The sequence below is a fragment of the Bubalus bubalis genome, chromosome 13 (assembly GCF_019923935.1).
Source record: "Bubalus bubalis isolate 160015118507 breed Murrah chromosome 13, NDDB_SH_1, whole genome shotgun sequence".
NCBI classification, from domain to species: domain Eukaryota; kingdom Metazoa; phylum Chordata; class Mammalia; order Artiodactyla; family Bovidae; genus Bubalus; species Bubalus bubalis.
In genome coordinates, this window is record NC_059169.1 from 12485351 (window position 1) to 12500817 (window position 15467).

At 41.4% G+C, this 15467-nt stretch overlaps 1 protein-coding gene across 1 annotated transcript in view; it reads right to left on the minus strand.

Annotated features, from left to right (window-relative positions):
• Nucleotides 1-211: 211 nt before the first annotated feature.
• The window catches only part of RAP2A (RAP2A, member of RAS oncogene family), a 43202-nt gene continuing 27946 nt past the window's right edge, over nt 212-15467 (minus strand). Inside the window, exon 2 of the mRNA XM_006054022.4 lies at nt 212-4045. Within this exon, the coding sequence (XP_006054084.1) occupies nt 3808-4045 (238 nt within the window). The 3' untranslated portion in view covers nt 212-3807. The remainder of the gene's footprint in view (nt 4046-15467) is intronic.

A 15467-nucleotide genomic window follows, 5' to 3' on the forward strand; every position in this document is an offset into this window, starting at 1 on the left:
GTTCATATCTAAAATTACTAATTTAAAAATCTTTCTCATGTTTTTATTTTTAAAAGCTATGAAAATGATCTACTAACCTCCCTTTTTAATATGATGAATTCTCAGCCTGACCATTTCTGTAAACAGAATTCTACAGCAATTTTTTAGTTTTTGAAAAAATACATTTCACCCATGAATACATACAAAACAATAACAAAAAATCCAGAGGCAATTTCATTAAATAAATTTATTTGTTAAAATAATTTAACTCCAAATACAACTGTTGAATTTGCATTGAGTTATAACTACAATTCATGTTTTAACTGAAAGGTCAAGGTTTAACAACTGACATTGTTACAAAACAATAAACTGTTGTTCAATTTTAAATGGTCAGTTGTATTAGAGCTCAACAATTAACTGTGAACTATATTTATCTCTGGGAAACCCCAAATCAATAAGGATAAGTCTGTTTCCAAAACCCACTGCAGTCATTCTTGAAACCCTGATCAAGATTTAAGAGATGCACAATGACACGTTAATTAAAAAAAAAAGACCCCCATAGTCTTTAACATTTGATTGGCTAAGGAGACCATTAAAGCTTACCCAAGTGCTAACATAGGACTACCGAGAAGAACAAAAAAACCACAAAACAAACAAACAAAAACCCAATGGCAACAAGCGAAATAAGCACTTTCATATTCATACACATAGACAATATTCCTACTGGACGACTCCTGAAAACAAGCAGCAGACATCCTCAGGCAACATTTCTTTATATAGAAAAGCAAATATCAGTAGTTTGACCACAGAAAAGTGATGGCAACTGTAGTGATGAGAGTCAAAAGTTCAGTCCTAATTCTACAAACCAAAGAAGAAAAATCATCAAAGCACCTTTCCACAGTTTAAGGAAGATTTTATGTAATACTTTTGATCAGATGCTGGCTTGTTTTGTATGAGTTGAACAAAAAGAAAGGCATCAGTTACCATCACTATCACAGCTTAAGAGAACCAAAAAAACAACAAAAAAGTTGCGACATAGAACAAAAAATCTTAAAAAAAAAAAATGCTGCTTTTGTATAAAAGTAAAACAAGACAAAACAAAGGAAAAATAAAAAAAAGAAGAAAACCTTATCGTAGTAGCTAAAGAAAAAGTGGGTCTTTGGATCAAACCATAACATTTTTAAGGCATGTTAGAAAAACTTTCACTTATCTAGTTGCTATTCTGATCAGGGCATAAAATAAATAGCGACACAAGGTCACCAACTATTAATCATGTGCCAACAAATTTCATCTTCCTGTTCTTAAGCTCTGAATTAACATCTCAACAAACACATTCATTCAAGCTGAGTTATTTTCATACCAGATGAAACACCAACAGTAAGAGCACACGAGGGTTTCCAAGTTTCTGGGTATATTTGATGCTTTGTCACTAAATACGCAGGGCTGGGTGGAAACACTGATCAGGCAGCCATATCAGTTATTAACATCTTTACAGTAAAAATAAAAACAACCACCTTATTATCTGACATAAACACATCTAACTAAAACCCAAATTTTTAGATAATCGTTTCCACCTTATATCCTGCCATACCTTTCACATTATTTAACTTATTTTTCTTGTCTGCATAGCAATCCACAATGTAAAACTGTAAAATCTTTATGTTTTTATATGTAATCTTACTTGCCATAAATTTCTACTAAATATGGAATTCTAAAAACCAGAATCATTCTGAGAAGTCAGAGGCTTCAAAACTCAAACAGTGCACTAACAAATATTTCTCTTTCAGTTGATAAAAATCATACTTCTTGAATCACTGACTTGTCTACATGACTTTGTCAAATCACCTTTTATATGACCAAATTTGATGCAGTAAAACTGGTTAGAACTTTCTGGCTGATAAAAGGTGCTTCATAATTGGGAATTATTCAAAAAATTATATTGAAGAATGCAAATATTCACAATTCAAAGACTTGACAACCATGCCTGGTTTGACCCACACATCTGTCTTCTCATTTATGAAAAGTACTATCCACCTTTTTTCTCTCCTCCAACATTAACATCAGTTTACTAAACACTTGGGGGGCGGGCTAGCAATGATTTCAAGAATGTATAAAAAAAAAAAAAAAGAAAAAAAAATGTTTTTGATCCATGGTATTCTGCAGGACAGATTCTCAGTATAGGCAATTATCTCTGACTTGTGCCAAATTCTTCAGAACATTAAACGCACATGCACACGCAAACACACATTCTTCACTCAGTAACACACGTAAGACCCGAGGTTACTTGCACAAGAGTATGAAACCGACAAGAAATTTGGGGCGGTATGCAGATCACAGGCTCAGTGATACTGCAGTTCTGAAGGCCAAATTCATGTCCAGAGGATCAGCTCAAAACACTCTCTTCAGCATTTTATAACTCTGAAGGTGGCTGAAAACCCTTCTGCGCTTGATTGTAAAACTTATGAATACATTTTTCCTGTGCCATTAGTCATGCAAATGATAAATACTTGGCGGCTATAAAAACCAAAAATGTCAGGACTTGAGCACCTTTTCAAGACAAAATATTCACTCTAGCTTTATTTGCCACTTCAGTAATCAGGGCAAAATTGTTGTAAGAAAATCTTTATAGAATTTTCCAGGAAAATTAAAGGGTTTTTTTTTTTTGTCTCTTACCTTCCACTCTATAATTTCTGTTCTACTTTTAAGCCCCAATTATTTCACATGGTTATTCAATTTTTTTTTTTTTTAAATGCCTGCAATAAAGCTCTGCTATAGAAAACTTGATTTCGAAAGCAGGTTAGCCAAGAATCACACCACAACCATAGCCCTTAAAGGCAAGAAGGAATTTGCTGCTTTAACAAACATAAAAATGCAAGATATCGGTACTGTCCTGTGAGGTTTCTGCAAACGGGAACATGTGGATGCAACATGGCTTCATTTTCCTTGCACGATGGTACTAGTTCATCTACTGGAACGCTTTTCGTTAGTAAGGCTAGGCAATCTCTTTCCATCACAGTTGATTCCTTCTTGTTCAGTAAAGTAACAAAGACCATCCCTGCTTGGTGAACAGAGGGGTGGGTCTGGGGTTTTAATTTGACTCAAACCCTTGTGAGAGTCTCCACTTTCTGGGCAAAGCAGGTGATGACATTCTAACACCAGGCTGTATTTTCACCCAACCTGTGCTGACTCTGGCTCTATCAGAGACTGGTGCGTGAGTTAGTTCTGTGTCACAAATTAGGATAACATCTACAATTAAGCATCAACTTTGAAAAACAGAAGTGTGTCAGCTGAGCAAAGAATCTCTCCCTGGAATGCTGTCGGCAGGTCAGCTGCTACTATCTTCCTTGTTGTGATACATTGGTTAGAAGCACTATCTCAGTTCCTGAAATTCAGTACTCTGGTAGGAAAATATTTCTCCTTGACTCATCTATTTATTTTAAAGAAGACAAAATATTTTAATGGTTAAGTGGTCACAGCAATTCTTCCGGTTTCTGTCCCGTGATTACTTTTAATGTTGACCATAGTTGCTTCTGTCAACTCAAGTGACAATGCCATCATAGCTTTCGAAGGAGGTCACCCTGTGGATCAACTGGGCCACGACGCCTGAAGTTGCAGGTGCCTGGAGGAGACTGAGGATGATGGTGAAGACTGGAGTAACTGGACCCAAAGGTGACTCAGAGATATCAGCTGACAATCGCCGCTTGGCTCTGAAGGACAATCTGCTGTTTCACTGGAGGTTCACACCGCACACCCTGCAGGCTCCATGGTCGGGCAGGAGAGGCTGGTGTCACCTCCGATGGTGGGGGGGCGGGCAGCCACATGTTAGTGCTATTGTATGTTACACGCGGAACAGCACGGGTCGTCCTTGTCGGGCTGTGCGGCATAGTTCATCTGCCTCACGATTTCGGCGAAGAGTTCGTCCACCATGGTTTTGCTCTTGGCCGATGTCTCCATGAAAGGGCAGCCCCACTCCTCGGCGAGGGCCCGGCCTTCGTTGGAGGACACCTCTCTCTCACTTTCCAGGTCTACTTTGTTCCCCACCAAGATGACCGGCACTTTCTCATACCTAGGAGAGAACAGACACGGACACACAGGGGTTGGAGACGTTAGCACAGAGCTAGACAGGTGAAGTGGATTTTCTCTTTTTTCATGATATGATACTACAGAGTCCCTTGGACAGCAAGGAGATCCAACTGGTCCATCTTAGAGGAAATCAGTCCTGAATAGTCACTGGAAGGACTGATGCTGAAGCTGAAGCTCCAATACTTTGGCCACCTGATGTGAAGAACCGACTCATTGGAAAAGACCCTGATGCTGAGAAAGACTGAAGGCGGGAGGAGAAGGGGACGACAAAGGATGAGTTGGTTGGATGGCATCACTGACTCAATGGACATGAATTTTAGCAAGCTCTGGGAGTTGGTGATGGACAGGGAGGCCTGGTGTGCTGTAGTCCATGGGATCGCGAAGAGTTGGACACGACTGAGCCACCAAACTGAACTGATACTACAGATATTCTCCTCAGCTACATGAAAAATTATTTGCTCCAGTTGGTTTGACATTGGCCAGAAGGCATTTAGAAGCAGCTCTCATAGTAGATCACAAATGGGTTGTTCAAAATGATGTTTTAATCAATTATGTATCTTTTAAAATCAATTTACCTTTCCAGATATACTTGGAAAATTATTATCAGAATCTCAGAATAATCCCCTTAGATGGATTAATGTAAACTTTGTTCATTATAAGGGATGCTTACGCAGAATTTCAGATGATGAGGTAATACCTCTAGTGACTAAACACATAATTTGAATTTTATAAACTTTACTGTGTTCTAAAAGTATACCAGGGTTTCCCAGGTGGCTCAGTGGTAAAGAACCTGCCTGCCAATGCAGGGGACACGGGTTCAATCCCTGGGTCGGGAAGAACCCCTGGAGAAGGACATGACAACCCATTCGAGTATTCCTGCCTGAAAAATCCCAGGGACAGAGGAGCCTGGTGGGCTGCAGTTCGTGGAGCGCAAAAGAGCCAGACATGACTGAGCAACTGAAACGACAATGAAAGTGTACAAAACTGATCATGTTCTAATCATTCCTGAATAAGAAAAAAGCTGGCAGAACTCACTAGGATGGAACCCACCAAATACAACTACGCTCTATCCCTTTATACAAACTGTCACAGATTAGCCTGTTGAAAGGTAATTACTGTTCTTTTCAGCCTGACAAGGACTTAAACATTCCAATCATTAGCTCTGTTTGATGTTATCTCTTCTTTTCCTTCCTGACTAGAATCAGCGTGCTATAGACTAAATGTGTGTTCCCTGAAATTCGGATGTTGAAACCTAATCCCCCATGGGATGGGATTTAGGAGGTCAGGCCTTTGGGAAAGGACTGGGTCATGGATGGGATTTGTGTCCTTAATACGAGAGACCCCAGAGATCACTGCCCTTATAGCTATGTACAGACAGAGTGAAAAGATGACCCTAGGGAAGTGGGCCCTCACCAGACACTGAATCTTCCAGAGCCTTGACCTTGGACTCCCCAGCCTCAAGAAATATGAGGAATAAATTTCTGTCGTTTAAGCTGTGCAGTCTGTGGTATTCTTTTTACAGGAGCCAGATGGACTAAGATAAGGTGTCTGTAAGTCAAGATGTTTGGAAAATGCTAACTGACAACAGGAATATGAAAAGAACAAAGACAAGAGGTCGTAAATCATTTTGTACTGAAAGATGATTCTCTCTACAATGGTTATTCATGGTGTAAAAAACAGATGCTACTGTGCAAATTTATTTACTACTTGTGTTTGTTCTAAGCAATATTGCTAATACATTTTTACTTTATACATCGTTCTAAAGGCTTTTTGTGATTTCAGTATAAATCAATATGTGTGTCTGTACTTTCTCCTCTAAGCAGAATCTCTGAATTTATCAAGGAAGCAAACTGCAAAACTGCACACAAGTGATAACAAATGTGACTAGACACAGCTAATCCGTTAGAAAACTACACGCAGTCAGGATTTACTAAGGCAGGGTTTGTGCAGCGTTTTTATCATTCAGGAACCAGTGACGGGCGGGCAGTTAATGCTAGCAACAATCCTTTCACAGCTTCATCTTCTGGGCAACATGGTTCTCTCCGCTCACTCTAATTTACAAAGCTAACTGTATTCCCAACAGAGTCTCGTTTTTTCCCTTTGACACAAGATCACACTGACAATGGTCTCAACAAGAGGGCACGCTCTAGGCAGCGTGCTCCTTAGCAGTCTGAAACACACAACTCCAAATAAGTGCAGCCACGAAATTAAAAGACTCTTACTCCTTGGAAGAAAAGCTGTGACAAACCTAGAAAGCGTATTAAAAAGCACAGATAACACTTTGCTGACAAACGTCCATACAGTCAAAGCTATGGTTTTTCCAGTGGTCATGTATGGATGTGAGAGTTGGACCATAAAGAAGGCTGAGCGCTGAAGGATTAATGCTTTCAAACTGTGATGCTGGAGAAGAGTCTTGAGAGTCCATTAGACTGCAAGGAGATCAAACCAGCCCATCCTAAAGGAAATCAACCCTGAATATTCATTGGAAGAACTGATGCTGAAGCTGAAGCTCTAATACTTTTGCCACCTGATGAGAAGAACTGACTCATTGGAAAAGACCCTGATGCTGGGAAAGACTGAAGGCGGGAGGAGAAGGGGATGATAGAGGATGAGATGGTTGGATGGCATCACCAACTCAATGGCCATGAGTTTGAGCAAATTCTGGGAGATGGTGATGGACAGGGAAGCCTGGCGCGCTGCAGTCCATGAGGGCACAAACAGTTGGACATGTCTTTGTGACTGAACAACAGCATTATCAAAGATAAATCTAAGATTTGGATATTATCATTTCATAGGAAATGGATCTGGACAACTCTAATTTTTATCAAAGGACTTTGCATGCATTTACTGTGTGTCAGCGGTGATTATGCTCTCTGATCATACTGAGAGCTCTGAACGTAGGACCCAAGAGTTGTGCACATCTAGGACCTTCATGTACAACAGTTACGTGTTCCTCTTGTGGCTCAACTGGTAAAGTATCTGCCTGCAGTGCAGGAGACGCCAGGTTCGATCTCTGGGTCAGAAGATCCCCTGGAGAAGAGAATGGCTACTCACTTCAGTATTCTTGCCTGGAGAATCCATGGACAGAGAAACCTGGGGGCATACAGTCCATGGGGTCGCAAAGAGTTGAATACAACTGAGCGACTAACACTTTCACTTTCAGTCAATGTATTATATATTTATCCATCCATTTAACAAGTGTTTATTTGATAGAAGCCTATTTTTGTGCTAGATGCTATTTGAAACACTTAACATACATCAGCGAACAAAGCAAAGAGCTCTGCCATATAGTCTAGCAGAGAAGACAGTGGTCGATAATAAACCCAAGTAAATAAGTAAATTATTGGTTTACTAATGAAAGTGAAAGAGGAGAGTGAAAAAGTTGGCTTAAAGCTCAACATTCAGAAAATGAAGATCATGGCATCTGGTTCCATCACTTCATGGGAAATAGATGGGGAAACAGTGGAAACAGTGTCATACTTTATTTTTGGGGGCTCCAAAATCACTGCAGATGGTGACTGCAGCCACAAAATTAAAAGACGCTTACTCCTTGGAAGAAAAGTTATGACCAACCTAGATAGCATATTCAAAAGCAGAGACATTACTTTGCCAACAAAGATCCATCTAGTCAAGGCTATGGTTTTTCCAGTGGTCAGGTATGGATGTGAGAGTTGGACTGTGAAGAAAGCTGAGCACTGAAGAATTGATGCTTTTGAACTGTGGTGTTGGAGAAGACTCTTGAGAGTCCCTTGGACTGCAAGGAGATCCAACCAGTCCATTCTGAAGGATATCAGTCCTGGGTGTTCTTTGGAAGGAATGATGCTAAAGCTGAAACTCCAGTACTTTGGCCACCTCATGCAAAGAGTTGACTCACTGGAAAAGACTCTGATGCTGGGAGGGATTGGGGGCAGGAGGAGAAGGGGACAACAGAGGATGAGATGCTTGGATGGCATCACCAACTTGATGGACGTGAGTTTGCGTGAACTCCAGGAGATGGTGATGGACAGGGAGGCCTGGCGTGCTACGATTCATGGGGTCACATAGAGTCGGACATGACTGAGTGACTGAACTGAACTGAACCGAAATGGTGTTAAGTGCAATGGGAAAAAAAAAATTGCAGAACAGGGAGGGGGCTGGGAGCACAGGTACAATTTTAAACCAGATGAGCAGGGAAGGCTTTGTTGGGATGGTGGCCGGTGAGCAAGACCTGAAGGGAGGGAGGGAGTTTGCCAAGCAGGTGTCTGGGGAAGAGCATTCCAGACAGGACACAGACCAGGCAGTGTGAATGCTGGTGGGAAGAAGAGCAAAGGGCCCGCGGGGTCCATCTGTATCGCCTCCCTGACTCCAGCAGTCAGAAGTCCTGCGGTGTAGGGAACTTGTTCACTTGGAACAAATGAACTTTGGAACCTGGGTGGCAAAAGTGGCCTCAGAAGACAAATGTGACCTCTACAATGAGATCGACTGGATTATTTAGGAAGACTAGGTGCTTGGTTAGCAGGAGATAATTAGTATTTTCATCTCATGATCATTATTTACCATAGTTTGGTGAGCTGTCTTGATTCCTGCCCCCCACTTTCTATTAATAAACATATCACTTAGGAATGAAATTGAAGATGCAAAATCCCCCAAATACTTAATTTATGTGTCACTGTTGTTGTGATCATGAACAGGGCACCACTGTATCCACATCTCAGGTATCAGCTGGTTTCTCATCGACTTCAGCGTATCTTCCTTGGTATTTCCTTTGAGAGCGCAACCAGGGTCATACAGTGGCTTCTGCAGCTCAAATCGCTTTACTTTCGTTTACGGTCTGAGAACTAACACTGGTTTTATTAACATGAATGTCCCTGTTGTTAACAGTATTCATAAGCACAGTTACATAATGTATTAATAAATAGAGCTAGTTCTTTTGAGCAGCTCTGCTTAATGCATTGAATGAAACATCAGAAACACTGGCTTGAGTATCACTTAGCTGTAGAGCACTGATGGGCTTCTCCACACGAGGCGGCTTTGTAAACCTGAACAGTTCAAGCGCATCTGATGTTTATCAATGGTCTTTATGTAACTGTCCCGATAGGGGTGTATGTGTATGTGTATTTCATTGTGGTTGTGTCTAAACTCAGCTGATCACCAAGATTCCCATGCCCAAATCCAGGGTTACTGAATCTGAATTTCTAGGATTGGGCCTAAGTGCCTATTTAAAACTGTGTCTAAGTTCTGAAGAATGATTGTGAGGTTCGGCAAGGTTTAGGAATCACTGACCTGTTCTGTTACTTGTGACCCCAAACAGCACTGGGTGTGTATAGGTCATGGTTTTATACTGCGGCAAGCCCAGGATCAGCTCCTTTTCCCCTCGTTGATTCACCAATGATAACCTGGAGACAGATGCCACCACACTCAGTTCCTTTGACTTCCTTTTGAGGGCGCTCTATTGTAGCATGTTAAAAGAGGCTAGGCCCTCACGCGAATTTCAACATGGTGCTATTTCCTTACTCACTTTTCCGTAAGCAGGCTGAAACACAATTCTGTTTGAATTCAGAAATGAGAATTGGACAGAGTTTTACTTTCCCTTGTTCAACCTTCTACCCATTGTTAAAAATCTCACCTACCAAGAGAGTCTCAAGGTAAAATGTCAGAACACCTGATGCTTTAATCATTTCCATGACAACCTCACCAAATGGGTTGTATCTGAACATCTTTAGTGATGCCGAACTCACATCTTAGAGAGCATCACTACGAACAAAGCTAGTGTAGGTGATGGAATTCCAGTTGAGCTATTCCAAATCCTGAAAGATGATGCTGTGAAAGTGCTGCACTCAATATGCCAGCAAATATGGAAAATTCAGCAGTGGCCACAGGACTGGAAGAGGCCGGTTTTCATTCCAATCCCAAAGAAAGGCAATGCCAAAGAGTGCTCAAACTACTGCACAATTGCACTCATCTCACACACTAATAAAGTAATGCTCAAAATTCTCCAAGCCAGGCTTCAGCAATATGTGAACTGTGAACTTCCTGATATTCAAGCTGGTTTTAGAAAAGGCAGAGGAACCAGAGATCAAATTGCCAAGATCTGCTGGATCATGGAAAAAGCAAGAGAGTTCCAGAAAATCATCTATTTCTGCTTTATTGACTATGCCAAAGCCTTTGACTGTGTGCATCACAATAAACTGTGGAAAATTCTGAAAGAGATGGGAATACCAGAACACCTGATCTGCCTCTTGAGAAATTTGTATGCAGGTCAGGAAGCAACAGTTAGAACTGGACATGGAACAACAGACTGGTTCCAAATAGGAAAAGGAGTTCGTCAAGGCTGTATATTGTCACCCTGTTTATTTAACTTATATGCAGAGTACATGAGAAACGCTGGACTGGAAGAAACACAAGCTGGAATCAAGATTGCTGGGAGAAATATCAGTAACCTCAGATATGCAGATGACACCACCCTTATGGCAGAAAGTGAAGAGGAACTCAAAAACCTCTTGATGAAAGTGAAAGTGGAGAGTGAAAAAGTTGGCTTAAAGCTCAACATTCAGAAAACGAAGATCATGGCATCCGGTCCCACTACTTCATGGGAAATAGATGGGGAAACAGTGGCTGACTTTATTTTTCTGGGCTCCAAAATCACTGCAGATGGTGACTGCAGCCATGAAATTAAAAGACGCTTACTCCTTGGAAGGAAAGTTATGACCAACCTAGATAGCATATTCAAAAGCAGAGACATTACCTTGCCAACAAAGGTTCGTCTAGTCAAGCCTATGGTTTTTCCAGTGGTCATATATGGATGTGAGAGTTTACCTTGCCAACAAAGGTTCGTCTAGTCAAGGCTATGGTTTTTCCAGTGGTCATATATGGATGTGCGAGTTGGACTGTGAAGAAGGCTGAGCGCCAAAGAATTGATGCTTTTGAACTGTGGTGTTGGAGGAGACTCTTGAGAGTCCCTTGGACTGCAAGGAGATCCAACCAGTCCATCCTGAAGGAGATCAGCCCTGGGATTTCTTTGGAAGGAATGATACTAAAGCTAAAACTCCAGTACTTTGGCCACCTCATGTGAAGAGTTGACTCATTGGAAAAGACTCTGATGCTGGGAGGGATTGGGGGCAGGAGGAGAAGGGGACAACAGAGGATGAGATGGCTGGATGGCATCACTGACTCGATGGATGTGAGTCTCAGTGAACTCTGCGAGTTGGTGATGGACAGGGAGGCCTGGCGTGCTGCGACTCATGGGGTCGCAAAGAGTCGGACACAACGGAGCCACTGATCTGATCTCTGAACTCACATCTCAAGCAACCCATTTTGTCCCGTCAGCTCTGTTAAATATGAGTGTTAAAAAGTTGGTGCTAAAAAGTTTATCCCTATCTAATGAGCTGTGACCTATAACACCCTTCCTTCCTGTGACTGTTGAGAACACAGAAATCTTTTCTCACAGGTTTTCTTCCCCATCTCCCTGCTCAAATTAAGTAACACAAGATAATTTTTTAAAGTCCATGGCAATATTTAAATAAGTAAAGACGAAAATGAAAAAACATCCTTCACCTCACCTCCATGAGAATGACTACTATAACTATTTTTGGTGTGTATCGTTTCACGCTATTTTTTTATACATACCTATATAAATGTAGATTTTTCAGAAAGACGATCATACCCGTTATATTTAGTCGCTCTATTTTCACTTATTATCTTGGACTTTATATACCCATAAGTGGTATGCATCATATTAATGGTGAAGGAGTACTCCATTTTATAGTCTATGTGATAATAAACGTACCATAACTTAATTACGCCCTCCCCATTTGTGTGTGAAGCATTCCCCTCCACTCGTGTTCTCATTAACCAACAACAAACTGATGAACCACACCCACACATGGAGCTTCCTTCTCAAAAGTGTGCACAGTGTGTATTGTATGTGTGTGTGTATGGCAGACCCTTTGAACTAGGAGAAAAAACAACACCACATTTCTAGATTAGTTCAGACTCCTGTGCTCACACACATGCAATCTTGACTGACATCCAGGAATTTATACTACAGCCAGTAGAGCTGAGGTCAAGGGTGCCTGTTTCCCCACCCTTGGGATGGGTATTTTTAATCTTTCAGGGAAGTGTTATGGCAGTTCTGGACAAAGAGAGTGGTTTTATGGCTGGGAGTTGAAGGCCCCAACCACAGCCTGCTAGCATAAAAACATGAATACTTCTTATAAAGGTGGAAAATGTAAGCTAAGTAAGGCTTCCTTCTTCCTCTAAACTGACTTGTTTTGAGGTGACTAAATATTTCATCTTAAAAGGGAATTTCTGGTAATTTAGCTTGAATAATAAAAGGAAACCAAAATTCCTTGCAGTAATGGTTTCCTGGTTTCAGACTGTATGCATACTGAAGAACAGAAAGAAATTTGTAAATGTAATCTAAAAGTTAAGTAAGGGCTGTAATGACACCAGAAAGATATACAAGGCACTCAGGGCTACTCCATGATGATACAAATGAAAACAATCTGTTTTTACAGAAATTAAGAGCTGACACTGTATCTGAAGAACAGTGTGATGGTGAGGGAGCAATTGGTCATGACAATGTAACTCAGGCACTTTGACCGTTGTGTTGAAAAGCCATTTGGGAGAGAAGATACTTGGCAAAAGGCATCTGATAAAGGGCTGTTATCCAGCATATACAAGGGAGTCTTAAAACTCAACAAGCAACAAACAACCTGATTGAAAAATGGGCCAAGGACCTTTAAGGTACACCTCAACAAGGGAGGTATACAGATGGGCAAATAAGCATGTAAAGAGATGCTGCACATCATGTTTTGTCAGAGAAATTAAAATAGAGACACCACCACACACCTCTTGGAATGGCCACAATCTAGAGCACTGACAACACCAAATGCTAGAGGACGTGGAGCAGCAGGACTTTCATTCACTCCTGGTGGGAGTGCTAAATGGTACAGCCACCTGCAAGGCAGTTGAGTGATTTCTTAGAAAACAACATACACCCTTACCATACAAACCAGCAATCCCTGGTATTTAGCTCCCCAAACCAAATATTTACAAATATATAAAGCCTGCACATAGATGTATATAGCAGCTTTATTCGTAACTGCCCAAACTTGGACGCAACCAACATATCCTTCAGCAGGTGACTGGATAAATAAACTGTGGTATATCCAGACAATGAAGTATCATTAGTGTTAACAAGAAATAACCTAATGAGTCATGAAAAAAAAAAAAACAGGAAATTTAAATGCACATTATTAAGTGAAAGAAACCAATCTGCAATGGTGACATACCGCATGGTTTTAATTGCATGACATCTTGGAAAATGCAGAATTCTGGAGACAAGTTAAAAGATCCGTGGTTGCCAGGGGTTGATGGGGTGGGGAAGAAGGGCGGAATGGATGGAATACAGAGGATTTTTAAGAGTGAAAATACTCTTCATGATACCATCATGATGGATACATGCTATTAAACATTTGCCCAAATTCACACAATGTACAGGGCTTCTCTGATGGCTCAGCAGGCAACGAATCCACCTGCAATTCAGGAGACACAGGAGATGCAGGTTCAATCCCTGGGTTGGGAAGATCCCCTGGAAAGACGAAAATGGCAACCCACTCTAGTATTCTTGCCTAGAGAATCCCACGGACAGAGGAGCCTGGCAGGCTACGGTCCATCAAGTGGCAAAGACTTGGACACGACTGGGCAACTGACACGCACGCACACAACGTACAACACCAGGAGTGTACTAAGGTAAATCACCGGGTGATTACGGCAAGTCAGTGTAGATTCATCAGTTTAACCAAGGTCATAGCTTAGCTGGTAAAGAATCTGCCTGCAATGCAGGAGACCCCGGTTCGATTCCTGGGTTGGGAAGATGTGCTGGAGAAGGGATAGGCTACCCACTCCAGGATTCTTGGGCTTCCCTTGTGGCTCTGCTGGTAAAGAATCTGCCTTCAATGTGGGAGACCTGGGTTTGATCCCTGGGTTGGGAAGATCCCATGGAGAAGGGAAAGGCTACCCACTTCAGTATTCTGGCCTGGAGAATCCCATGGACTGTAGAGTGCATAGGGGTCGCAAGGAGTCGGACACTACTGAGCACCTTTCACCTTCCCTTCCCTTTCCCCAGTCCAGTGGGAGATGGTGTTAATGGGAGAGGTTATACATGTGTGGGGTCAAGGGCTATACAGGAAATCTCTGCATCATCTCAATTGTACTGTGAACCTTAAACTACACTAAAGAAATAGAGTCTTTAAAAAAGAAAGCTACTGGAGGACTAGGGTAGCCAAGGGGGCTTAAGTTCACTAAAGTCTTTATGTCCCACTGATCACAAGTGAAAACTCATGAGAGAATACAAAAAGTAACTACCAAACAACTCTGAAATGTAAAGAGAGAAACAGGCAGATTGGGGCGGGCAGCCAACTCCTGGAGAGAAGACCCATGAGGTTGAGTTTCCTGGTTTTTTCTCTTTGCTCCGAGAGTGGGCAGTCAGTGGTATGCACACAGCCAGAACTCTGGGAGAAATTCATTCTACCCAGAAGGTCAAGCGAAGGGATGCCTGTGAGCTGGAAGGTGTGCGTGGGTGGGAAAGCCTCCCTTTTTTCTCTGCTTGTCCTCTCACAGCTCACCTACAACGGGCCCCCTAGCAGAGCTGGGGTGGTGGGCAATGCCCATAGCTAAGACTTCATTAGAAATTTCTGGTTAGAGGAATTGAAAACAAGGCTTCTTAAGGTCCAAGGAGGATGAGAGAAAGCTCTAGTTTTTTCCCTTCTCTCTTCTCTGCCCGCTTTGCTAGGAAGATGACCCCAACTGGGAGAACTAGCTGTAGTGTAGCAGCGCAGAAGGATACCAACCAACTTCACCTAATTAATATTTATAGAATACTTCATAAAAGTAGAATACATATTCTTGTCAAGTGCACCTGGAATATTCACTTAAGACCATATTTTTGGCTATAAAAACTCTAACAAATGTAAAAGAGCTGAAATGATACCAAATATGTTCTCAGACCATAATGGAATTAAACTAGAAATCAGTAACGAAAGATACCTAGAAAAATCTCCAGATACTGAGAAACTGAAGCATATACTTCTAAATAATCCATGGGCCAAAGAAGACATCATTAAAAAATTAGAAAAAATTTAAGTGAATGAAAATAAAACATAACAAAATCTGTGGGATGCAGTTAAAGCACTGCAGAGAGGGAAATTATAGCACTACATGTTTATATGTCTCAAATCAGTGATCTGTGCTACCACCTTAAGAAGCTAAGAGAAAAAGCACAAAAGAAATCCAAATTAAGCAGAAGGAAGAAATACTAAAGGATAAAAATAAAAGATGTGAGAGTTGGGCCATAAAGAAGGCTGAGTGCTGAAGAACTGATGCTCTTTAATTGTGGTGCTGGAGAAGATTCTTGAGAGTCCCTT